Raw genomic sequence first — 27,032 nt, forward strand, 5'->3', positions numbered from 1 at the left:
CCTGAGATGCAACAGAGGTGACAACGTGAATCAAGCAATGAAACACACTTAATGAAACCTTTGTTAAGACTACAGCTGTGTTTTTTCCCCATGTGCTTTTGTGAGTCAGGCCAGGTGACAGGTACGAGATAAAAATAGAGAGATGGAAGGAAGAAATCTGTGGAAGGAAAAAGAAGCAGAGGCATAAACGTGAAGCTTTCTTGCCTTCCTATTTATTCTGATGTAATTTGAAATGACTAAAGCATATATTAAATAGCCTATTATGTGAGGAATTAGATAAATTGGAAGATTTATGCAAATGGGTTTCTCTTTCCCCAAAACTGTTTTCTGGCAGTGAACAAAAAAAATCATTACAGAACAAATGACTCCAAAAATCCCATTTGTTATTTAAATTTATTCAACATTTCCAAAAGATAGAGTAGGACTGACAAACATAGCATAGATTTATTTAATTTACAGCTTTATTGTTTCTTTTATATCTTCTCTGTAGAGGCTTAGCTAAACGTGTCTGATGCAATCTCATTGGCTCTATATCACATCTTTGACCGGCTAAAGCATAGAACATTTCTCAAACCAGTAATGTGGCAAAGACTAAATATACTGTAGTTCATGCTCTGGTGTTGGTACAGACACACACACACACACACGCACACACACACACACGCTCACACGCTCAAACACACTCACAAACGAACGTGCACACTTACAAATAAACAAAATCTTCTCACATTCATTCGCCCCACCGGAATAAAATATTAGCGTGTAAATATTCGCTCTGCATGTTGTTGCACTTGTTAGCAAGAATGATTGAGTGACAAGTGAAGCCTCCCAGCAGCACCTCAACTCCTCCTCCAGCCCTCTTCAAAATCAATACTTTTTAAGCACAGAATGTTTGCCAAAGTCTATTGTTATGTTTTTATTTGAACTTGTTATGTATTTTTTACATTTAGCTTGAGAAAAATATTCTGTTTATGTGCTCATGGCAGGCTCTCCATTCAATCTGCAGTAAGTTAACTAACACCAAAGCAAACGTAAGCATCCTTTAAGCCGTCTCTTTCATTCAAAATAAAAGAGTTTAGACTATTATAAGTCATCTGGTGTTTCTGGAGGGGCAGGAGGTGAGTGAGAGGAGCGGTATTAGGGTCGAGTGCTAATTGACAGGGAAGAAAAGGAGTCGAGGGAAGCGGGAGTAGCAGAGTACCAATTGTCTAAATTGAGTATCAAGTGCTTGTAAGGAATAGCATTCATTCACAACGTTCATCAGCTACTGCAGTCCCACCAGAGTACAACACATACGGAAAGAATGCAGATGGAAACCAGTTACCAACAACAGCCAACAGGGGGTGCTGTGTCCAATATAGAGGTAAGGAGAAACCGGACACAGGCCTTAGAACTATTTGAACACATAAGTTGTCATCAGATTCATATATCCTTCGAAAGTAACATACTTTTTCCCACAGGTTGTCAGTGATATTTTTAACATTAGATATCTGTGGGCAAAAAGAGTTTTACTGAGGAAAGTCACATGAGGATGAGTTTAAAGATTTCTGCCAGTGTCTCTTGGAGTCTTAATGCCCTTTCAACACCGAAAGAGAAAAACGTCACTTTTATCACTTTATTTCCTTGTCTTTCATCAATCAATAAGGTGATTCGACGAGGAGCTACTGAACCCTCGTTCCACTGAGTCTCTTTCTGTCAAAATGTGTGCTGAAGCAATGGAGAGATCCTGGTCAAATTAAGCGCTGGGATGTTAAATGTTCCTTCCTTCACTTCCACTTTCCCTTTGCTATATTTCTTTCTTTCCAACTGCTTTTCCTCTGCGCTCACATATTCAGTCGGCGTAAAGAATAAAGCCAGAGAATGTGCTGTATTTGTTGTTGTTGCCCCCATGGGCTTTGCCGCCATCCAGTTTGATGTAGACTTCATCGCCGGCGTCGAGATGCAGAATCACACTGTTTGAGGCGTAGTCATAGTTCTGATCAGCATCTTGAGCGATCGCGCTGGCTCGCACCTACACGAGAGACAGAGAGAGAGAGAGAAAACGAATAAAAGGGCATCAGTAATAGAAAATAATCTCTGTCTGACACAGTTGGTTAAGGTTTAGCTAGTTAGCAAGCTCTACTCTATATCCAAAAGTCATCTGAGTCTATTAGAATTAGTAGTATTTATTATGGCTGTCAGTCAATTAAAAATGTTTAATGAAATTAGTTACATGATGTGTCGATTAATGAATCGAATTAATCACAAATTACATTTGGCTGTGAAAATACCCCCAAAAGATTATTTAAAGCTAATTTTGTTAAATAAGAAAGCATTAAGTAGACATTACAAATACAGTAGTAGCTATTTCATTTGATCCAACATAAATTCATTCAGAAACCAAACACCGCTATGTTCCTCACACATGCACAACAGTTCTGCTGGGGCTTTATAGGTAATATTTTTGTTGGCACAACGGAGCAAAAACAGACAATGTTGTGTTTAAAATATAATGCAATAACAGATTCTTATTTACTGAACTGCTGTATAGGCTAAAGTCACATTTGCACTCAAGATATTCAGGACAAAAACAGCACTCGTAATATACTGCTCTCGCTGTTTGTGTGATCTCGCTAATCATGTGATATAAAAATGTGATTTTTGAAAAAATTTATTGAATATTTGTCAACAGTCAACTGTATGAAATGTAAGATGACATACCAGTCTGGGGGCGGGGCCAGTGCCTTTACTCCGTTAAAATATTTTATTTGCTTTATTTTTTCATAATTAATTAAGTAAGTTAAAATGTTAAACTGACAGCCCTAGTATTTATGCAAGTAACATCTTAGGTGATTGGCTCAAATATGCCAAGTGCCATACTGCATAGGTCCTGCACCAGCCAAGCAACTGCCATTGGGATGTATTGGAAAGCTAATGGATAGTTTCCTTCAGGTATTAAAGACAAATCAAGCTATAAGGGTTTTAATTTAGATCTCATTTTCTGTCTCCGATACTTAAAATCTGCAGCATCTGTGAAGGTAGTACCAGGAAGTATCAGATATCCACCAATACATAAGCACGCATAAGACTCCAGGATGCATGAAAACACGCAAGCGTTGACACACATTCAGATTGGCTTCAAATTCATGACAACTGTTCTCATTCACCTGAGCGGCCCGGGAAAAGATTGAGACACGGATGGATTTAATATGTGTGGATTTGTTTGAGTACCACACAACAGTGTTGGGGAAATTGCTTAGGATTTCTGTAATCTGTCTGGTGAATGAATTGAGCTGGCAGTGGAGGCATGAATATGTACGGCTTGACTGCCTGGATCTCACTCACAACACCCTGTGAAATGTGAATGTGTTTTAAAAAGCAATGAATGTGACAGGCCGACTTTTTTTTTTTTTGTTCAGTTCATTATCAGAACGAAAGTTCAGCTTCTGATAAGTGCTAATGTGTATGATATTTATTAGAGAAAAAGAAGGAAGGAAAGAAGGAAGGAAGTGTTTGTGTGGGAGTGTATTTGTCCTTGTGTTCTGGTTCTAGATGACCTCTGTTCCATCTAATTAAGAGTTCTGTTTGAAAGGTTTTTGCAGACTCGAGGGAGAGCTCCGTAGGCAGAGGTGTTAGAGCAAACCCCGATACACGATTATAATCAACACCAGTGTGTGTGGCGGAGTTGGAGTGTGTATGTGTGTTCCTCCCACACAATGTGGACTTGCGCTCATTGGCAATACTGGTAAGAAATATACTGAACAGGGAAGAGGGTTTCTGGAAGGGGAAGGGTCAGAAATGAATTCACTTTGCTTCTTTTGCGGAAGTAAAATGCACACACTCTGTGCAGCATATTGCATTTACACATTCAGAAAAATCCTTCTTTCTTTTTTGTATTTTATATAAAAAGGAAATTTTAACAGGCCACCCACAGTAGTTCATGTCATTCCAAACATGTACGACCTTTTAATTCTGTGGGACACAACAAAAAAAAAATATCTGAAGAACTCTTTTTCTTCATATTGAGAAAATCAATAGGACTCAAAACAACAATGGACCCAGCTGACTAGACCAAAAACACAGATTGTGAAAACACAAAAAATTGTATATATATATATATATATATATATATATATATATATATATATATATATATATATATATATATATATATTTATGTGTATTTTTCTAGAATTAACAAGTATGTGTAAAGTATGTGTATCACTTTGCCACTAAGCATTGTGTCATTAGCTAGCAACATGCTAATGTCAAAGAAAAGATGCAATCAATGACAGCTTTCTTTGGCAAATGAAGCTGTTTGACTGACGTGTCAAAAATCACAGTATGTTTCATTCAGCGTAACGTTTTGGGGTGTGGAAATGTCGCAACAATAATAGACAAATTCTATGCCCTGAACTTTAAATATTTGACATAGTTTTGAGAATCCAGTGTTTAGTTGATCCTGATAAGTGCTTGTTGTCACAGTTGTAAAACAAGGCGCTTTCTTCTTTCGTGAGGGGGTTTGGTGCCACAACATTTTTGTTTCCAGGTGGATCGTTAAAGAACATGACACACAAGGAAATTGTGTCTCTTTTTTGTGTGTGGAAATTGTGTTTCTCTTGGAAATCCTGTATAATTCAACCAATCCGATGACGACTTTGACACTCCTGAAGTGTTTCCACTTTTGTGTCCCATATGCATCAGACGTTTAGCCAGCGGTCCATGAGCGTGACATCTGAGGCTGAGACTTAAGCAAAGATAACAAGACAATTCACTTATATTGCTCATATGCTGTTTGAAAGGCTTTTTTCTATCTTTGAAATGTAAAGGTTTCTTCCCTTAAATAAGTCTCAATGACACTGTCGACTCATAAGATGTCCCTCATTCTTAAAAGATCCTATTGGCAGTTAGTGAAGTCAATTAAGGGTCAATTGATGTCAGAATTAGTTGCCGATTCAAAATAAGTTATTTAAATGTGAGTTTGGCAAGCAGTTTTGAGATTGAAGTGTTTCCTGATTCAAGTAGATAGGTTGGTCTTGCATGCTTGAAATAGCTGTTTGGAGGCGTTGCAAATATTGCCGCTGAGTGAACTGACTTCCCTGAAAAAGGTACTTTGGTCGAATTCTATTGAAATCGGCTGCTTGAGTCATACATGTGTGGAGCTATTTGTGTGGAATCCCTGCTTTTGAGATTCTCCCTTAGAAGGCAGCTGCTCATGTAGACGGTGAGCAGCGAGGCAGCTCTCTAGGTTTTACTATGTTTGTGTTGCTTGAGTAAATGACTGGATTGATTAGCCAGGCACATATCACCACCTGTCCCGTTGAAATGTTGGCTGGTGTTTGCGGGTGTAGCTGTCTAATTTCATTCGTCCACACAGACACCCTGTAAAGATCCTGGCAGAGGGGATTCCCTGAGGTCAAGGCCATATGGATGTTTGGGCTGTGGTATGGTGGCTGGAGAGGGACACATGAGGTTGTGGTGCTGATGTGAAATGGGTACTGGTGTAGAGGCTGCAGATACGTAAACACAGAACTTTTCTCGATGCTTACACAGAAATTAATGAATATCCTGGTTTATTAAATATGGAATATATCTGATTATGATAGTATATTTTTAAAATCATTTAAACTGCTTTAAGTGTATTTATTTCTTGTTAAATAGGCAAGAAAAGGCAAACAGTGTGAGGATTGTAAATTATATTGATTCAGTTTAGCCAAATAAAGTCTGAATTTCAGCAGCGATAGCTAGCTACTAAAATCTCTATAGGACCAAATCAGTTTATAATTTTAGTGACAAAGCAAATGGTGGAAGAAAATGCAATGAAGAAACTAAGAGCGCGAGAGAATATTATGAAGCGATCCTGAAAAGAGCTGTCAGTTGCTTCAAATCGAATGATTCTGCTGTGTTTTGGGCTTTGTGCTGAGGCAGCTCTTGCCAGAATCTTTCCTTATTGATCGGACACATTGTTTACTGAATGTGTCAGTGTAAGAGTGCTGCGCTGCCTGAGTGACATTGCCCAGAATTCACCCTCCTCTTTTAGTGTCCACTTTCTGAGCCAGAGAGAGAGAGATCTGAAGCTTTCCATCATCTGGAGAGGTGGACCAGTCCTCCTTAGGGATGCGGTGGGATCAGCAAACACAGCGGAGTCGTCTCATTAGTTTTCATTTCGGGCTGAATGGCAGTGAGTTTGTCAGCCTGAGACTGTAATGTGTTCTTTAATTATGATGGACAGAGTGCAGAGGAAGAAGGAATGGAGAGAAATGTGACGAAACTATCAGAGAGCTTCAAAATCCTTGGATGAAGTCTCAGGCACATCTGTATATTTACAGTGACTAGACGGGAGCATTTAGACACCGAAGCCATTCTTGAAATATATGAATTTCTTTGCATTAGACTAGGGTTTCTTATGAAAGGGGGAATGTAAGGGAACTGCAGGGGGTTTGTGAGCTGGTGGATTTTGCAAGTTAATCAATTTATTTATACCTTTAGATAATTTAAAGCATTTCTGAGGACAGAAGTTGACAATATTTCACCAGTATTCACTCAAAATAAAAGACTGAGGATTTGAAATGTTTGTGTGGGTGTGTATTTGCTTTAGGGTTTTCATATGAGATTAAATATCACATCGTTGTTAAAATCACCACATAAGGCAAAATTATTCATCAAAACAAGACATTTACTGAAATAAAAAAGGTCATTTAAACATTAACCAACTTCAGAGAACCATGAAAATGTGAAAGTTTTGTGAAATTCTTCAAGTAAATATTTTCTGTCTGCGTGGCTTGGCTGAAAGCCTTGGCAACCCTGCATTATATAATATTACATCAAACCAAATTAACTCCAGATATGTTTGACAACCAGAAATTGTTGCAATACTTAATTTCGAACAATATGTCTTTTATTTCATACCTTTAAACAGCTCTGTTTTTCTTTTAAAAAAGAGAAACATTATGCTTGAAAAGTGTGCCTGCGCAGAATTTCTTTAAAATGAGTGCTAATAAATTCATACATTTTTAAATGTGTCTAAATTGTCCAAACCCTTTTTGCGAACACTGTATATTCTGTGTCGTTAACATCCTCTCAGCAAACTAATTTTCTCATCTGTTTGAGTCTCTTTTTGTCGTATATTATGTTCTCTTTTATAAATCTCTTCACATGTTTGTCTTCCATCCAAATTTTTTTTCTTAATAATCTTAGGTCTCTCCTTCCTTTTTTCACTTTCTAATTTCTGTTTCCATCTCTGTCCATAGCTTGAGGTCTGAGAGGCCGAGAGCAGACGATCGATAGCTCGGGTAAGAGGAGCAGACGGCTGCTGATGTAGATGAGAATGGCTTGAGAGAGACAGAGAGACCCTGACCTTGTAACCAACTGTCCACCATCTACATCTCTCGCCTAGTAAGTTTCCATTAGTTATTCTTCTGCCATCATCTACAGGTTTAAAAGCATTAGCAACACTTTATTCTTAAAGTTTATCTTCCATCCTGAAGCTGTGAATTACTTTGTTAATGTTATACATATTTAAGGTGTTCTGTCAGACTTCATATCAGGTATAATAACTTTCATCCCACCCATATACTAGTGTAAAAAGAGAGAGTGACATTAATGTAAAGATGTTAATTACAACAAAGAAAGAACTGATTTATATTATATTAAAGTGTGTGTCTTACACCGATGTGAGTCACAGACCTTTTTTTTATAGTGAATAATTCTACAAATAGTTATAGGTACAATACTGATAATATTTATAAAGCCATAATAAAACATTAGACTAGTGTTAAGAAGATATTGTGCCAGCATGTACACTATAAACAAAGATTTTTTTAAAGTTGTCATTACAACAAAGATTATTGGAATACATTTCGCAAGACAATACGACAGTCCCGTTTAATTCTACGTTTTACTTGCTGTTTCTTTGTGATTGTTTGTAAAATGTACTATCCTTTTCTTCTCCATTTTTAGTAACTTTTTCAGAAGTAAAGTTTGCTGTGGAAAGCACATTCAATCCAATAAAGCAACTCCTGCGGCGCCTTGTCGTCTGTCGGTCAAATGGAGGAGGACTGTCCCATCACTCAACCCAGATGACTCTGTGTCGCTCTGTCTCTCTTTTATCTTTTTTTCAATTCATTGTTTACCTTCTTGATTAAATCTGGTGAGTCTAATATCGATGTGCAAACAAACTCTGCTATTCTGAATCCATGGTGACGATCGTCCGGTGCATATTAATATCAAATAATCCTCCTTTAGCACACACAGCCTGCACAGCGGCCTTATTAAAGGGTGCGCTCTTAGTGCCCGGGGGGGGGGGGGGGGGGGATTTGTTGGAGGGGATTTAGATGAAACACGTTTTAATCTTTTTTTTTTATTTTTAATATTAGCCTCCTTTGGGAGACCGGACTTCCATTGTTGGCTGCGTTTGGATATCATTTCAGGGTAATTAAAAAGCAATTGAACTGCAGCTGAAATCTAAGCTTAAAAAACTCTTCTAAAGACTTAACAACAGAAACTGTGTTCTCATTGACAATACTATAAAACTGATTTCATTGGTAAAGCCACCGTCACTAAATGATATCCAAAGCAACAAGGAGACAGCACAAGGCATTTCAAACTTTGTGTAAATAGAAATCAAATAGAAAGATGGATGTATCAATTGCCTCTTAGTGGCTCATGATAAATCCTTTCTTTATGATGCCCCCGGAGCATCTCTGTTAGCCCAAACAAAATCATTAACAGACAGTCACTGCAGTAAACAGTGAGATTTAAAGGAATATTCAGGGCTCTTTCTGTCGATTTTGTCAATTTAACACATAAAAAATAATTGTGATTCTCACCTTAGCTGTAAAAACTAAAAACATGTATACGCACTTACAATGGAAGCCAATCATTGTGCACTTTTTTTTGCACTATCAATTTATTTTATTTTTTTTTCAAACTCAAGTTGTATTTCTCTCTCTCTGTTAAGAATTAAAATTATATTGTGTGTAATCATCAACAGCATATGCCACAGATGCTGTGGTACACTTACAGTATTTTTAACCCATAATGTTCCTTTAACAGGGAGTGAAATAGCTGGAAGCCAGGTCTATGGGGAACAAATGAAAGAGGGAGGCGGTATAGTTGGGCAAAGTCAAAGCATGTAAGTCCAAAGACATGGGCTTTAGGGCTGGGTTAGGGGGACAGACAGTCTGCATTTAGGATTTCAAACAGACGGAAACCGGCGGCCGTGCTCTGACACACATCTGTTTGTCCCTGTTTTGGAAAACAGTCAGCGTGTGCTCAGAGCACATACATGCCATGTGTTTATAGACTTCATCATGGAATGCCTTTTTGACTTTGAAAATGTGACCTCTCTGTAAGATTTATGCGATGGATCACAGATCCAAACGCCTAAACATAAGACATTATCTGTCATTATTTGTTTAATTTTAATAAGCATGTGTAGATTTGGGTTAAAGATGGTGTAGAACATCTACTACCAAAGTCAAGAAACCACTGAGTAATACACTTCAATACACTTTTTTTATGTTTAAGATTTTTGCAAGACTGCATTTATTTGATAAAATATGGTAAAATATTTCACAGTAAAATACTGTGAAATAGTATGTTTAAAAAATTCAATTTTTTATATTTATACAGTGTATATATATATATATATATATTTCTTTTCTTTTTTCTTTTTTTTTATGTAATTTATTCCTGTGATTGTAAAACAACATTTTAAGCAGTTATCATTACGATCCTCAGTGCCACGAGATCTTCCGGAAATCATTCTAATATGCTGATTTGGGGCTCAGTTGTTATTATTATTGCTCAATTATTAACAACATTTTTTATTATTAATGCGGAATACAGTTTTTGCTGCTTAATATTTTAGTGGAAAAGGTACTAAAACAAGTTCTAGGATTATTTGATGAAAATAAAGTATAAAAGAACAGCATTAATAATATAATATGCCATTATTATTATATATCAAACTCCAGTTTACTGTTTGGACTGTTTATCCAATCAATTCTAAAATCTGGTTGAAAATTTGGTTGTGTTAAAATGTAAAATACACCCTCAAGACTACACCTTAGTAAACCAAACCTTACACCTTATCCTTGGCTCAATGTCTTAACACAGCCCCTGGAGAGATTCAGCGCGCTGCGGCTGAAACGTGTTGGTAGCCAGTGGATATTCTTCCAGATGTCAGCAGCATCTCCCTGCCAGAGACTGATCTGTCTCTGAACGATATGAAACATTTCATCCATGAAAAGCAACCTAATCCTGAAGGACACATCCTGCTGTCTCCATGTCCTCCTGCTTCCTTCCCTCTTTCTTGCTTTTTTTCCCCTTGCGACTGACACCAGGTGACTTCTCATACCACATTTCAGGCTCTTAGACAGTTAGCGGTAGCGTGGTTCATTCGAAGCACGCGCCTGTCTCTAATTATATTTAAAAGCTGGACTGTGAGCTGCATCTCTGATCGAGGCTTAGTGGAGCACTTCATGCAGCGCTTGGAGAAAAATCTCCTTGCAGATGAGAGCGAGCCAGATGCTCGCTGCTTGTGTGAAATTCCTGAGGACATTAGAGACTTCCATGTGCTCCTTTTTCACTTGGGTTTATTAGCAAAGCAAACCTGATTAAGGACAAGATAAGTAGTGGAGAACAAAAGTGAAGGTGCCACGCTTTCATTTCCATCTGTCGCACCACCGTGCAGAGAAAGCCGGAGAGATTAATCTACCCAGCTGCTCTTTGTCTTGTCAGCGATCTCCAGGAATACTTAAATAACACTGATATAATGTTTAAGCAATGGTTGAAACTGTTTGAGAGAACGGGGAGTGGTGTTTGCACAGAGAATGAACGAAGAATAGCACTGAAACTTCTGAAGTACTCCCAATGAAGATATTACTCAGAAGGAGTTTAAATAATAATGTCGTCTGCTGATGGCCATGATAGACGAGGGCCAGCTGGCTAGAGAAGAAGATGCCAGCAGCCAGCAGCTAATGCCAGAGCAGCTTTCCATCAGTTACTCACACTTGTGCATCTAAAAGACATCTAAACAGGCTGATTCATACTCAGTTCAAGTAGCTGAAGTCGAGGAAGACAGTTCACAAAATAACCCCTGCAAAAGAAATTCTGGAGGGCAAAAAACATTGATTTTGAGAGATTTTTAGACTGCTTAGAAAAGCCATTTAATAGTCATATATTCTAATGAGGGTTGACAAAATAGCCAGATAGTTTACAACATGTTCAGTCTTATAACCCAATTCATTATGAATCTTTGCAAAGTTTGACTGCTTTATGTTTACGTGATTATAGGCCCTATTTTGGAGGTGTTTCTGCCAAATCAGCCAACACACACACACACACACACACACAAACTGTAACTTTTAATTAAAATATTCTCTGCTTTGGAACAAAGTTTACTGTCAGAAGTGTTCTACAATTTGAAACGTTACAAAGCAAATTATTATATTTAGTAAACACTTAATATTACTACTTTTAGCACAATATAAATGAGACTTTAGATATTAAAATACATCCCTGCCTTTCTATTTTTATGATTTTTGCCTTTATATCCACTTTATTTTTCCACATGGAAACCCGTTTTCTGTGAATGTGAGACTTCCGGTTCATTAGCCGCTGTAGGAAAATAACAAGCAGAATAACAACGTGCAGTAAACGCTAAAACTGTCTGCACTACAAACCGGTGTGTTCATAATTAAGATAATACGTTCAAATAATATGGTAAGACACACCAGTTTGCAATATCAAGCAACAAAATGAGCTGTTTTGTACTAGCTAAAAATAGCTGGAAGTAAAAGAGACCGGAAGCCAGACACATCAAATTTACCAAATCCGCTCTTCCAGGGAAAATAAGGTGGATACCTGCCTTCGTATTTACATTTGTGATTACACCATATCTGAGAGTCCTTCAAAAGTTGTAGTTTTTAACAGTTATTTAAATGCCCTTTAACTGGTTTGTTTAAAAGATCTGTCAGTCGAGCTCGATTTAAATTAATGACCTCACACTTACAGCAAAAAAATATTCCCCCAAAGGGAAACTGGCGGTTCCCCCTTAAGCTGAACTCTTAGATTTGCTCTCCTGGTGTGCACACAGTGGTCTGACCTCTGCACGAAGCCCCTCTGAAGTCACGGAGGAGCGCAGCTGCATAATGAAACATCCCACTGCAATATAACGCATTATGGTGTGATAGAGTAGCCTCATCTCCTCTCAGTACCATAATGAGGAGAGTACAGTAATGCTAGTCTTGGGGGGAGACTGAAGGAGTGGGGGAGAAAGATGAGGAGAGGGAGCGAGGGAGAAACGCAAGGTTTTTGCTGCAGCATACGTTTTTCATGAATTGCCCTATTCATCACTTGGCGCCGGGCGGATAGTTGTTATCTTACAGTAGCCGTTGTTTATTTTCCGAGGTGATCGAGGTGTTAAACACGCACGGACACGCGCTGACTAATTCGACCGGGTAAGTGGGCTGAACGAGGGAGTCGCAGTGGACCTACGTAGGTTTGTAGTGTCTGAGTGGAAGTGAGTGGAAGGAGTCATTAAAAACATCATCGAAGCATCAAGATGTTTACAGAAGAACTTTGCCGAGGGCCAAGTTGTTATTCCCCAGGAGAGCACTAGCGTGTGTGTATATGTGTCTGTGTGTGTCGAACACATGAAAACATGATTGGGCTGTCAGTGTGAGTGTTGATTTCTGCTCATTAAAAGAAGAAGAGCGTCTCCTCCTGAGTCACCAGCCAGGCCACAGACATTCAAACAGAGAGGCGCAGCTATTTTAGTACATGTATTCAACATACACGCTCACAACAGTACTGCTGAAGTCTCTCTGGGCTGGATATTTGACTGATAGAGCTGAGGTGCAGAAGGACTGTGCTTTAAGAGTGTAGTTCCTCGCCTATAAATAAATGATGGATTCTTCCGCAGCTCTTGCTGCATTACAACCAGACACATCTGACATGTGTGGCATTTCTTCGCAGCACGGGCAAATCCAGTGCTAATAACCGTACAGCACCCAATTAGACTGGTTTTAATGTTCTGCTCCACTGGGTGGCAAATTTAGTGTCCAATTAGACATCACATCAGGGGCAAAGGCCCCGCCCCGGCGCCTCAACAGCTGATTAGAGGAGTGGAGAGCGAGAAGAGTGTGTTTGACTGAAACACAAGCACACCCTCCAACTCCGACGCAAATTAACAAGCTGTTATTGAAGAGGACTGCTTATTGGACTTGTTAAAAGATGCTGCAGACTTTTTCCAGGAGATTATTTTAAGGATAATAAGTTTGTTTCGTGACTGAAAAAAGACAAGTGAAAGATCTGGTACACTTCAACCAAAAGGATTATTGCGTAAGCTATACTGTATGTTCTTTTGTCCTGTTTCCTGCAAAAATAATATTGATCCTGGGGTTGTTTTCACTCTGGCAGCCTGTTACTTGTCTCTCTCTTCATCCAAATACCAATAAACAACACTTGCATTTCTGTGTGCTGTGTAATTAAACATGAGTAACTTGTTTGTCTCTAATAATTTAACACTGAACTCTATAATTAAGAACATGTTGTTTCTTTCTGTTGCAGATGGTGAGGTGTGCTGCTTTTCCACACACATACAGTGATATACACATACTGTATATGTATTGCTCCCAGTCATGTTGATTATAATAGCACATTTTATGCACGCAAATGCATAAAAGCATACACTATTCCCAGAGATATCTTACAGAAGGCGTGAGGGAACAAAAAAAGAATAAGAAAACTTTAGTGTCATTTCATGCATAAGAGGGCAGTTTTCATCTAAAAATGCAAATTCTGTCATCATTTACACACCTTCATGTCATTCCAAGCCTGTATGACTTCATTTCTGCTAAGGCACACAAAAGAACATATCTTGACCTTTTATTATTAATTTTTTTCTGCACAATTAAAGTCAGTGGACTTTTTATTGGACCCCACTGATTTCCATTATGTGAAAAAAAAGAGATAAAAAAGATAAAAATATAAATGATAAAAGAATTTCCATTTTTGCTCACTTCACTCAGTTTTACTCCATTTAAGTCATCTGAAAATATCATGGGAAAACATATCAAATACTGTATAAACCATCCGTAAACCAAACAGGTGAATCTTCAGATAACCGTGCGAGTGCACATCCGCGCATGCGCGTGCGAGTGTTGTCTGAGACAGCAAGATTATCCCGAAGGAGCCTCTTGAGAAACACAAAGACTGCCTGGATGCATTTGCTTATAATGAAGTCAGAATGGGTTTGGGTGGATTAATGACAATATCAACAGAAGGAACACGAGGACAGGTGCCAGCGCAATCTGGATGCGGTTCAAAGTTTTTAATTACGATTAAAAAGACTCTCTGGCACACGACAAACGCCTTTTCTTTTTTCCAGCCTTTCATTTTTTTTTCTCGCTCCTTTATCACATTTGAAGTGGAATTCCTTGTAAAGCCGGTGGAGTTTCAAAAGGAACGCACAGGCATCTGTACATGTCCATCTGGCAAAAATGGGACTTTTTTCTGCAAAAATTTGGCAAATTAAGAAAAGAAAGCTGAGACGGTGTGGAATAAACAGAAGAAGTTTGAAAAGAGTAGTGGAAATGGATGAAAAGGAATGCATCCTTTGTGTGTTAAAGCTAAAATCCATTAAGCATACACAATGTGATGGCAATAAATAGAGCACTAATATTTTCCCACACAGTCTCACCAGAACAAAAATATTATTTCGTGTTCTTCCTCATTCTCTCATGTATACGTCCTGCTCAGCAGCTGTGTGGGTTTGTATGGCGGTATGGTCAGTGACCGCTTGAAGAATAGAGCAAGTCCACAGGGATGCAGCAGACTAGCTGAAAGTCTGTTAGCGCTCCATCACTGCCATTGAGAAATACTGTACTGCTTTCACACACATTCTCAGAGTAAGAGGATTACAACAAAGTTAAATAGTAAAAGTTTCTTTTAAACTGTTAGGGAACGACATGAGACTCCGAAAACAGCACATCCAACAGCGGCCCGCCTGAGGTCCTATGCCCACTCTCTCTCACACACACACATACTGCTGCAATTCCTCTGATCTGGAATAGCGTTTTAATTAGTGAGGCGGTAACCACTTTATAAAGATTAGCTTGCTCTCAGGAGGAAGGCTCGTCGCCCATGTCTGCCTAAAGTGTCTGTGAGGAGGGTCTCTAGAGATCAGGACCCATTGTGTTCAACAGACGGTGCTTTACGACAACATATGCTCTCCCTCCCCAATGCTCTTCCTTCACACACTCCATAAATGCTGTACTGTGCTCCCAGCAGTTTTTGCGTGCTCTTGCCTTTGCCATTAGTGTACTTATTTTATGGTTTTGCTTAGGCAATCTAGTTAGGGCACGGGGAAAACAAAGAAACCTTAAAACAGCACTTGGGAAGACTGCAAGTTAGCAGATAAACTTTTAAGCTGTACAACAGAGAAGTTCCCAAAGGTACAGCCTCCTGCTGTGAAGGTGCTTCTCTGAGGTTGCGCGCTAGGTCTGGGTTCAGATTAAAGCATAATCAAATCAAAAGATGTGTTTGTGACAGAAACAAGTGTTCATCTCAATTAAGAGGATGTGATCTGCCCACATTGTCATGGCACCAAGGGACCAGACAAGTTCAATTAATATGGCAACTAGAGTATAAAAGACAGGCAGCACTTACAAGGACTCTGTCTCAGCAAGCTGCCTGGTTTGATCTAATAAAGAACATGATTAACTTTAAATAAGGTTTTAAAAAAGACAGAAATGTAGCTGGTAGTGAGGCACATATGAGCTGAGAAAGAAGGAGATGGAGTTTAAAGTCATGTTGAGGACGGGGGGGAAAAAAACATAATGCAATTTCAATTTCAGATATTACAGTGACTGTTAGGTTCCTTTTATTATCTCTTTCATTTTTTCCGCTTACCCTCTGGGCAACGTCTGGCGGTCTTTCTTCTGTGACAATTTCTTTAAGGGAGTTGAACTATTTCTTCTAACAGAGGCTGCTGGATGATCGCGGCGGCAGTCGGATAACCCTCTGTAATTGTATTTATCTGACTGAAATATCGGCTGTCTCGCGAAAGCTGCGCTTCCTGCGCGCGCTGACCTCCGGGCCAAGGAAAGACTAAAAACGCACGCGCCCTCCAGGTGCTGCTCTCCTCACACCATCTTCAATTCCAGGTGCAATTCCAGCTAAATTGTTAAAAATAAATGTTGACAAACATATGGTCGCTTTGTCTGTGTTAGCAAGGCAAATTGGAGACATTTAAGTTATTTATATTAACTGGAATACTTGAGCCTAAGAAGAGCTTGAACTGCATTAAAAGTAAAAATCACAGACTGTACATGAAAAAAAAGGTTTGATATGTATGCATGAAATGCTTGATTTATGTAGGCTATTAATAAAACATGCATACTGTCTTTCAGTAAAATGGTGCCATATTAGCACTAAACAAAGCGCACAATCTAAATTAAAAAACACGCCAGAGCAGATAAAGCTTAGATTAGTCAAGGTAAATAAAATATTTAATAAAAAACTTTGATTATATATATATATATATATATATATATATATATATATATATATATATATATATAATAACAACAATAATTATATATATATATATATATATATATATATATATTTTTTTTTTTTATTATCATTATTAGCCTAATATTTTTTTTATTACCATGGTAGTTACAGTACTCAAACTTATCTTAGCCGACCGTTTAAGTGATTAAACACGTCACTCTTATGAAAGATTTTGTCAATGTCTGACATGACATAGTTCATTTTAAAACTCAATACTGACCTAAGATGTAATATTTCATTACATTAAAATCTTTTTATAATTCACTAGATCCTGAAGAGACTCATACTGTCTAATTCTATTCAGTTTGTCACAGCTCCCCCGTTGCGCGTGCGGCATAAACTCATGGGATGACGCTGCACGTGCGCTTTTCTCCCACCTGAGAGTTTAGCCTTGCGTGCCAAACCACACACACATCGCAATATAAAACGGTCCCTTAATAAATACTGAATCGGGAATTACAACCGTGGCGACAAACCCTAATCGTAAGCGCATCAGATCCTTAAACATTGCAAGTTATGTTTCTATCTGCACACGCCAATGCATCTAGTGCACAACTGCACGTTTTCTAATTGAAGAGCGTAAAAAAAAAAAACTTTTAACAGATGGAGATGCGAGCATTCAAATACAGGAAGGCACAGACAGAAAGACCAAGAAGAAGAGAGTAAAAAGCACACATTAAATGGTCGTTTTCTGAGACATGCTGAGATAATAAGGTGTGTTTGTGGCTGTAGCTTGTCTTCGAGGCACTTTGATTACAAGTTCATGATGTTGAACGATTCCTCCTCGCGCTGCCGGTTTCTGTCAGATGGTGACATTTTCGTCCGCGCCCTTGATCAACTGATCCTAACTTTGTGGCTAAAATAGCCACAGCTGCGGTGAAACATTTCCTTAAAACCATGAGTTCGACTTAGTGTAAACAGATGGAGTAGCATCCCGTGTTGTATTTTCTCCCTTTAATATCTGTATGATAATAGTCATAATAACAAACTCGACAACAAAGCTAAAATTATATCGTTTAGTCTACTTATATTATTTATAGATCCATAAACATAAAATATATGCTCCTAAATGCAAAATACATAAAAATAAGTAAATAGATAAAATAAATAAATGTTTTATGCGCTTTAAAACATATTTGACACGTCATAAAAAGTTTGGACCATGCAAAGACAATAATACCATTAAAGAGAAAGGCAGAAACTCTGTCCTCTGTTAACGGGGACACGCGCTCAAAGTCAGCACGCATTAAGCGCATTCAGCGCTTGTCTTCTCGCCGGGTTTGTGTCGCCGCAGCTGTGCGAACTTCACCCGCGTGCTCTGGGGGGACCAGAAACCCACAGCAGATGTTACTGCGTCTCCCACCAGTTTCACACCATACAAAAAAAGCAGAGGAGAAAGCGAAACAACGGTCTCGTTTGTCCTCTGCGGGGTCATTATTAACAGCTTAATTAATTTTAGATCCGCTCTGTGAATATCAGCGCAAACCACAAGCACATAGGAAGATATGCACTTCATAGACATGCAACATGAATTTAGAAACACTTCAAAAAGATCAGGAAAAATATACATACATAAAAAGGAAAATATTGAAAACAATAACATTGAAATAAAATATTAACATATTTATAGGCCTATAATGTAATGTGTAATAGCTAAGACGTGCAACATCAATAAATAAATACAAATGTTCACAAATAACTTTTATGCAAAGAGGAACGATTTGGCACTTACCTGTCCGTTCTTGCACAGGTCAGCCCACATGCTGGTTCCGTCGCCTCCTCTCATCAGGACGTGGTAGATGAAGAAATATGTGCCCGGCACGCTGCAGATGAACTTGCCCGAAGTGCCATCATAGTTGTTGCCGAGGTTGGTGACCACATCGTCGAACTTGAGGATCTCATAGCCCTCATGTGGGTTCTTCAGTCCCGCGTAGAAAGCCACCCGTGGGTGCGTGTTGTATGTAACCGTGCTGATAGCTCCATCATTGCCCAGACTCAGGACCCCGCTTCGGCCCCTGTCCCCCTGGTCCCCCGGGGGCCCCATCGGACCCGGGGGCCCTGGCTCCCCTGGTGGCCCTGGAGGTCCCGGTTTGCCTGGCCGGCCCGGCTTCCCCTGTGGCCCCTGGAGGAGCGTGGAGGGTGGAGGCATGTTGCTGTGGTCGGCCAGAGCCTCGGCCTCGGCCTGCACAGAAGAGCCGGTGCTGGCGATGCCCGTGCTGGTGCCCTTGTTCTGGTACGGGTCGCACACCATTCGACAGGTGCCCAGCATCTCATAGTGGCTGTTGTCATTGCTCACGGAGCTGACCAGCACGGGGATGAGCACCACCAGCACCAGCACCAGCATGACCCCTACGGCGGCCGCCACCAGGGTCTTCCTGCCCAGGCTGAGGCGCGGGAGTGGCTGGGCAGCCAGCGTGGGTCTGCCGGGAGCCGAAATGGTGACTGCTGGAGAAGAGGAGACCGCAGAGAGAGAGACAGACAGAGGGGTGCAGGGGGGGAGGGGTCCCGGGGGAAAGTCGCCAAGCCCTAGGATCCCAAGCGTGTTGAGGAGCGGGTGAGGGTGAAAGAGACCCACATGCACACGCTCTCACACACTTGCCCAGCTCCGTGCACGCCTGGCTTGCTAAGCTGGCTCACTGGATCCGGTGGGCTGGCAGGAAAGCGCTTTCACACAGATCCCACATCCGCTCGGTCTCACTCACATGCATACACACTCTCACACACTCACGCAGGCGCATGCATGCGAACGCACTCACACGCTCTCCCCAAAAGTCAATCCCATTGTCTGGTGGACAGAGTTTCACTCGGTAATGAAGAGAATGAGGGATGGCAGAGGCAGTAAAGAGGAAGAGAGGATGAAGTGAGCTAGTGTGCGCATGGGAGTGAAGGACAGCGTGAGAGAGAGAAAGAGAGAAGCAGATATAGAAGAGAGACAGGGTATGTTTGCAGAGGCGTTTTCTCAGTCTGAGGATTTTATACTGAGTAACCCCCCCTCCCACCCCCCACCCCAACACACACACCCACCCTCTCTTCTTCTCCCTCTCTGTGCCACAGCAATACAGTCAAGGGAAAGAAAGAAAGAAAGGTAACCAAGAACAGAGGAGGGGACGACACAGGGAAATGCAAAAGGGTACATAGAATACAGTAGGAAAGAAAAAATCTCATCACAAAAAAGCTCACAGTAAACATTAAGATTTGATGTCTGACAGAATATATTACAAAGAATCCTTTCACAGGGACTCGTATCATCAAAAATCCATATTTTAATATACATTCCTAAAATAAAGTGTCTTTGCTGACATCTATAACTTCAATCAATTGAAACTTTATATATTGTCTGATTCTTTGTAAAAAGGGTCATTAGTAAAATGCTCTTACACATAAAAAAAGGTTGTTTTAGGAACTGTTCACTGAACACAAAGTGGATCATATTAAGTATTGTTTGCGGGGGGAAAAGCTTTTGGAAACCTTTATTTTATTTTAGTGCATGTATTTATTTGTAGATACAGAAGCATTGAAAACGTTGCAATTTTCAAAACTGAAAAACTAACCAAAAAGACAGCTTAGCTCAAACAAATAGATTTCAATAAACACACCATTTAAACATTATAGCGATACCTATCCAGTGTATTCAAACACTAGTTCACCCAGTTATAGTAATGTACTGTAAAGTGGTGCCTACATTTGGAAGCCAACCAATCTTACAGGAAAATGTACATATTTTACTAGCTGGCAATGTCAAACTGGTGATGTGAATTACATAAAAACATACAATTAAAAAAAAAAAAAAAAAAAAAGGTCATTAAGGTCCACCCCTAACCCAGCCCCTAAACATAACCACCACTGGGGCATAAGCAGATCATACTAAAATGTACAAATAAGATTTAACAAATAAAAAATTCATATAAATTGGCCACCAATAAGCAAAAACTAAAAATAGATATGAATTGTCATGAGATTGTGTTGGAAAAAGATGTGTAGCACCTGCTGCTCTGCAAATCCTTACGATGATCCCAGTGCTAGAAACTAGCGGTTTGTGCCAAACATTTTAGCATGGAAACTGTTGCATTTATATTTTTGGAAGTTAATAAATAAATAATACTAAATTATGTGATCCTGGTTCAAAAGATACAAAAATCAAATTTTCATATTATTTAATTATAGCTATTGATAGTATTATGATAAGAATTTAAGGAGCAAATTCACTGCTTTTCCTCTCTGCGCGTTTCTTTGACTTTGAGTGTATGTCATATATGGTCTTATTGTATTTCACTTACTTTTTTCCCTGGCTGCCAATAAAGTTGCCTCCCCCTCCTCCTGCTCAGAAATTGTTTGTTATTGTTGCCCGTTGCATTTTTGATCATTGTGTCTATTGACCTGATCCTTTGATTGAATTAAGGGTCCTGTGTGGGAAAATAATCCATCTGTATGGCTCATACTAGACAGCTGACATTTCTACCCAAAGCGCTGGTCGCTGGGAGAAGGACTGCAGGATTCTGGACATGTCATATGATCTTAAATTACAGCAGGAGTGTGATGTGACTAAGAATGAGGTTTTGTTACGGTTTCAAAATGTATAGAAGTGACAAATTCAAAAGCAAAATCTGTGTAGGTAATGTTGACTACTTCACTGGTCAGAAATTAAAGATGAGAGTAAACAGCGAGGGAAGCCAAGAGATAAAGGAGCAATGAAAGATCGAGATGACGATATATTGAGAGTGCAACTGAAAGGCAAGAAAGGGAGACGGTGTGCTCACTGGTCTAAGCACTGGGGTAATATATGACCTGATGATGTTTTCATTGCCATTGATGGGTTCAATAAAGGAAATGTGATTGAAAATCTGACATTAATTGGTAGGGGACTGCAAGCGTTCATACTGCTGTTTCACACAATGATTTAATGATCTTTTCCATTAATTCATTGGATACACATTCCTGTATGTTCACATTCCTCCGGTAACTGAATTATATATATATAATTTATGTTAGAAATATATTTATGTTTTATATATAATTTATGTTAGAAACAAACACGTACAGCAACTTTTTTTTATTATTTAATTATGACACAGCGATGAATCATGTTCTAATCTAGACAATCATGTTTGTAGTGTGTTCAAGGGGATTAAAACATACAAGTCATGGCCAAACGTTTTGGCAGTGACATCGATTTTGTGTTTCGCAATGTTTGCTGCTTCAGTATTTGTAGATTATTTCTCCAAATATGTATATGTTAAATTAAAAAGTTTTAAAGGTTTTTTTTTTGGCAAAAATATATAATGATTCAATATTTACAGTGTTCTGTGCTTCTGGGCCAAATCTTGACTGATGGAGATCTATTCTTAACCTGATTAGTTCTCAGAGTTGATCACAATTTGTGGGCTTCTGCTCGTCCACTTGCATTTGGAGAAGTGTCCACAGGTTCTCTATGGGATTGAGATCCGGTGAGCTGCCTGGCCATGGATCCAAAATTCCAATGCAATGATCTTCAAGCCACTTCATCACTCTAGCTTTATGACTTGTTGTGTTAAATGCACGGATCATCACCAAATTGCTCATGGATCATTGGAAGAAGTTGCTCTTGCAGGACGTTTTTGATACCATTCTTTATTCATGTTTTTGGGCAGAATTATGAGAGAGACCACTCCCTTGGTTTAAAAGCAACCCCAAGTTGTGGCCTAGTGGTTAGAGAGTATGACTCCTAACCTTAAAGTTGTGGGTGTGAGTCTCGGGCTGGCAATACCATGACTGAGGTGCCCTTGAGCAAGGCACTGAACCCCCAACTGCTCCCTGGCTCTGCAGCATAAATGGCTGCCCACTGCTCCGGGTGTGTGTTCACAGTGTGTGTGTGTGTGTGTGTGTGTGTTCACTGCTCTGTGTGTGTACACTTTAGATGGGTTAGATGCAGAGCATGAATTCTGAGTATGGGTCACCATACTTGGCTGAATGTCACGTCACTTTTTTTTTTCACTTTCAAACACAGATGGTCTCAGGACGCTTCACTGTTGGTACGTCACAGGACTCATGGTAGTGTTTTCTTCTCTGAACAATCGATTTTCCAGAAGTCCCAAACAGTAGGAAGGGAGTTTCATCAGAGGAAATAACTTTGAACCAGTCTTCTGTCCAATCCTTGTACTTCATGCAGAATTTTCAGTCTGTCCTTGACGCTTCATGGAAAGAAGTGGCTTCCTTGCTGCCCTTCTTGACACCAGGCCTTTGTCCAAAAGTCTTGGCCTCACTGTGCGTGCAGATGCTCTCACACCAATCTGCTGCCGTTCCTGAGCAAGTTCTTCACTGCTGGAGATGTGACTCCTCATCTGATCAAACTACATAATAATCTAGAAACAATGTGAATGAACACCTCAACAGCTTAAACAGCAAACTTTGCAAAATACAAAATGTATGTCACTACCAAAACTTTTGGCCATGACTGTATATTTCAGACCTTGTGGAGTAATACTAGTAAATGATAATAATAAATAATTGTAAATGTGTAAAGTCGCATAAACTCATTACTTGGTGTCATATCCATATAAATAATTATTATGGTTTCTATGGCTAGGACCTACAGTTCCTAAAAGGATTTAAGTTTAGTACTAGACTGAAAACAGTTAAAGTTAGCAGGTGAATAAGACAGCGCTAAGCCCCACTTCAAAAAACACAATATTTTTACACTTTTGTGAATAAACTGTCAGGGTCTTTGGGAAAACGATGAAAGGGAAGATTTTCACACTGATCTTGCCATGGATTGCCCAACATTGCATTCTTTTATTCCACTTTGACTTCCCTTTCATGGTTTTCTGTCTGTTTCTGTGAATCTGTGCTGTTATTCAGTTGAAAAATTCATTTCAAAATGGCGCCTGCGCTACCGAATCACCACCTAGAGACTGTTACTCAAAAAGCATCAGCGTTTCGCCGCTTGGTCTTGCTCTATACTCTTTGCAGTCATTATAGATATGATAAAATGAAAATAAGACCAATCGGCCCAATCTCTGCAAATTATCGTCTCGCAATGAAGGGGTTTGGAAAAATGAATCGTTGAGTGAAACGTTTGGGAGTCGTTGAGCAAGTAAGGTAAAAAAATAAATGCATATTTATTTAATTGGAAAATGAAAGTGTTTTTTCACCTTACATCTATATCAGCCTGTAGTTGGGGACTCCCAAAACTAAAATATGAACCTTTCATAACCCATAATAGGGGCACTTTAATTTTTAATTAGCCAGCATTATTACTCCAGTCTTCAGTGTTACATGATCCTTCAGAAATCATTCTAATATGATGATTTGCAGCTTAAGAAACACTTAATATTAGCAATGCTGTAAACAGTTGTGCTGCATAATATTTTGAGAAAACCAACGCTTGAAAGGTAGTGTATGTATGCAATATTTATATATAAATAAGCAATATTCCAAGTGATGCCAAATCCTAAGTGAACTCCTCCTAATAATTTGATTGATTTGACCAAGACTTTTAGAGCAAGACACTTGTGATGAGTGCAAAAGTAAAGTAAAGAAGTAATGGAGTGATGCATAAGACACGAGTGATGCATGTTTATTTGGCCTCTGATCTGTGTGCTGTTGGGAGCCCAGCGCTGAGAGAGAGAGAGAGAGCAAGAGGACTCATATCTCCACCTACTGAAGATTACGCACTAACCAGCCGCACTAGAAAAGGTCTCAAATGGATTCTCATGCATTCATGTTTGTCATGGCAACCAAATAAAGTGCACAAGACAAAAAAGATTGGAAACTCTTAAGCACTAATGGCTGAAGAGCTAACAAATAAATAAATAAATAAATTAGAAAAAAATACAGAGCTCAAAAAGAACAAATGTCCTCACTTTTAGTGCTCATGGAACTTTTTAGTCTCTTAAAAAAAAAATAATAATAATAATTTAAAAAATGTGTATGACAAGAAAGCAGAATTAACATTATAAACACACCATCCTAATGTCTTTGAATGCTTCCCTGCATCCTTCCTGACTGCTGCCTCATCAAAGAGCTCCTTTCAGAGCAGAGCAGAGCAGTGCTGAGGTATAGAGAATAGCCAGAGACAGACTCAGGCACAGTTTGGCTTTTGTCAGAGTTGATTTGAAGTCACAACTCACATTGACCGCTTTTGCTAAATGTTGTGCTTATTAGACAAGAACACAAACAGAAGTTTAGATGCAAAGGAAAGAGCACAAATTAAACATATCAGTTAAGGTCAGTTAGACAAAAACAGGGTCTCTGAATAGCGCAATGGAGAATGCAAATTAAATCCTCTTGATTTCATTTCTAAAGGGAGATAAAATGCTTTCAATTTATGAATCAATGTACATTAAATTTACTCACAAATACACTTGAAATTTAGGGCTTTTATAATAATAACTTAACACTGATAGAGTTATTTTCCACAGAGAACTGCAAAAATCAAGAGGGATGTGGTCACTGAGGGGGTTGTCTATACAGTATCTGAGGCAGTTTGAGCATTTGTGTATATGCACATAATTGGATGTTTGTGTAAAGGCAACTCTAAATGAAAGCAAGACTGAATAAGAACGGCTTCCTTGACCCAGGCAGAATATATGGCAGCCGCCAGTAAGCACAAACACATTTAGCCTGTCAAAGCCAGACAATTTTGCCCGAGCTGAAAGATTTTTACAGATTGAAAGACACTCTATGTGCAGGGCACACTTTTTAAAATAGAAAACTAAATGTAAGGCATTAGCACCTGCACTGCCTCCATGCTCCCTTTGCTCTTTAAAATGGATAGACAGATTGATGAAAGTGATGGGGAAGACAAGCTGGCCTCACCTCCTGCACTCTGGGAAGGCCCAGTGTGGGTCACGCATCCACTAACTGTTCATTCTCCTCTGCTCGATCCACAGACACTCGCACAGAGCAAAACACAGTGTGCTTAGGAGAGAACAATACTGTCTAGAAGTCCCTACAGTCAGCATATACCCTTTCAAAATTTGTGATTGGTATAATATTTATATATTTTACAGAGATTAATGGAGCAATGTCGTTGCTCAGTTTTTCTAGATTTGTTTTAATCATGTAATAGAATTGAACAATCAATTGCTATGCAAATGTATTGGCCATGACTTGATTGAAAAGACAAATGCAAAAATTAGACTAGTAAAGAAAACGTTGTACTTATTAAAATAATACCCCCTTTAATTAAATATATGAACACAGGAAACCGCTTTTAACAGGTTAATGTATCGTTTCTCATTCCATGACTAGTAAAATAATGGCAACTTTGAACATAGGTGCACTGTGTCTTCTTTTTGTGTGACAGGTGTCAGTGTTGAGACACAATACTGCCACCTGGGAGCTCAACCAGGAACTGGAGCTGGAGTATTTGCATGTCTTGTTATCAGAAGTGTCCTGTTCATTGTGGTTATCACCAATACTGGTATATTGTCACACTCTTAATTAACACAATGTCGATATTTCACTATTTGAATATCACCGTTATCATCAATACCAGTGCATCGTGACACCCCCAGAAGCCATATATGATGGCTTGAGAGTTTATGAGAGTGATTGCCAATTTGTCATTTAATTCTTTTGGGATAAATTTTTTTCATTAAATCAGTTAGTACGGTTCACAAAAATGATCTTAATGATTCATCTTCAAATTGATTCTCGAGTTCAATTAACTGACTCAGAGATCACAGCCCACTTAAGTAGGAAATTGTGTCTAAGTTAAATAGATCAAATTTATGGTACATTTGATGGTACTTTTTCCAACACTTTGATTTTCATTCTATTGAAAAGAGTGACCAGGATATTACTCAAGAACGTCATTTTTAGAAAGAAAGTCACATGACTTCAGTTCTGAGTGTAATATACCTTGAAGTCTCAAAAATAACTGCATGTTTGATGCATGCTGCTCTGCATGGCATATGATACATTTGCCCTGAACTCTATATCAATGTCTCTCCAATTATATGTTTTTCATCTTCAATTTTCTGATTTTTCTTTCTCTATCCTCAACTGTCCTAAACAGATTCCATGTACATACAATATAAACTGCTACTGGCAAATAATTTATTCATCACAACTATGCATCCTTTAAAAGCCACATTGATTGTGAAGCTGGACCTCATCTGAGGAGGTCAAGGTTATGGTTTTCACATCAGGATGACACCAATTATGTTTCTTACACACTTACTTTCAAAGGCTGGGCGTTGTACATATACTCGTATTGGTTTCATCTAAAAGGTTTATTCAAAGGGTGCATGCTGCTTTTGTCTTTTTTTTTTTCTTTGTTGAAGAAACACCAAGGCTACAGACAACAGAGTGTCTGTGTGCACTAATGAGTCACTGGGATGAGCCAAAAGAATGGATAAATAAAAATAACAATGCCATCTCTTTGTCCATCAATTTTTCTCTCCTTCTCTGCAAAGCCACCCCCCACCCCCCACTCCACGGTCCTGCTGGCAAGGGAATGTGGAGCTGTCACTGGGCTCCTCTGGTAT

The 27,032-nt window shown here is 39.1% G+C and overlaps 1 protein-coding gene across 1 annotated transcript; it reads right to left on the reverse strand.

Annotated features, from left to right (window-relative positions):
* Positions 1 to 379: 379 nt before the first annotated feature.
* On the reverse strand, positions 380 to 19,150 carry LOC113047235 (C1q-related factor-like). The gene is made up of 2 exons (XM_026208571.1): positions 18,296 to 19,150; positions 380 to 2,011 (listed from the first exon to the last, which is right to left on the reverse strand). Exons 1-2 carry the CDS (start codon positions 18,905 to 18,907, stop codon positions 1,832 to 1,834), a joined length of 792 nt encoding a protein of 263 aa, XP_026064356.1. The 5' UTR covers positions 18,908 to 19,150; the 3' UTR covers positions 380 to 1,831.
* Positions 19,151 to 27,032: the final 7,882 nt, after the last annotated feature.

Source organism: Carassius auratus, chromosome 28 (assembly GCF_003368295.1).
Source record: "Carassius auratus strain Wakin chromosome 28, ASM336829v1, whole genome shotgun sequence".
NCBI classification, from domain to species: domain Eukaryota; kingdom Metazoa; phylum Chordata; class Actinopteri; order Cypriniformes; family Cyprinidae; genus Carassius; species Carassius auratus.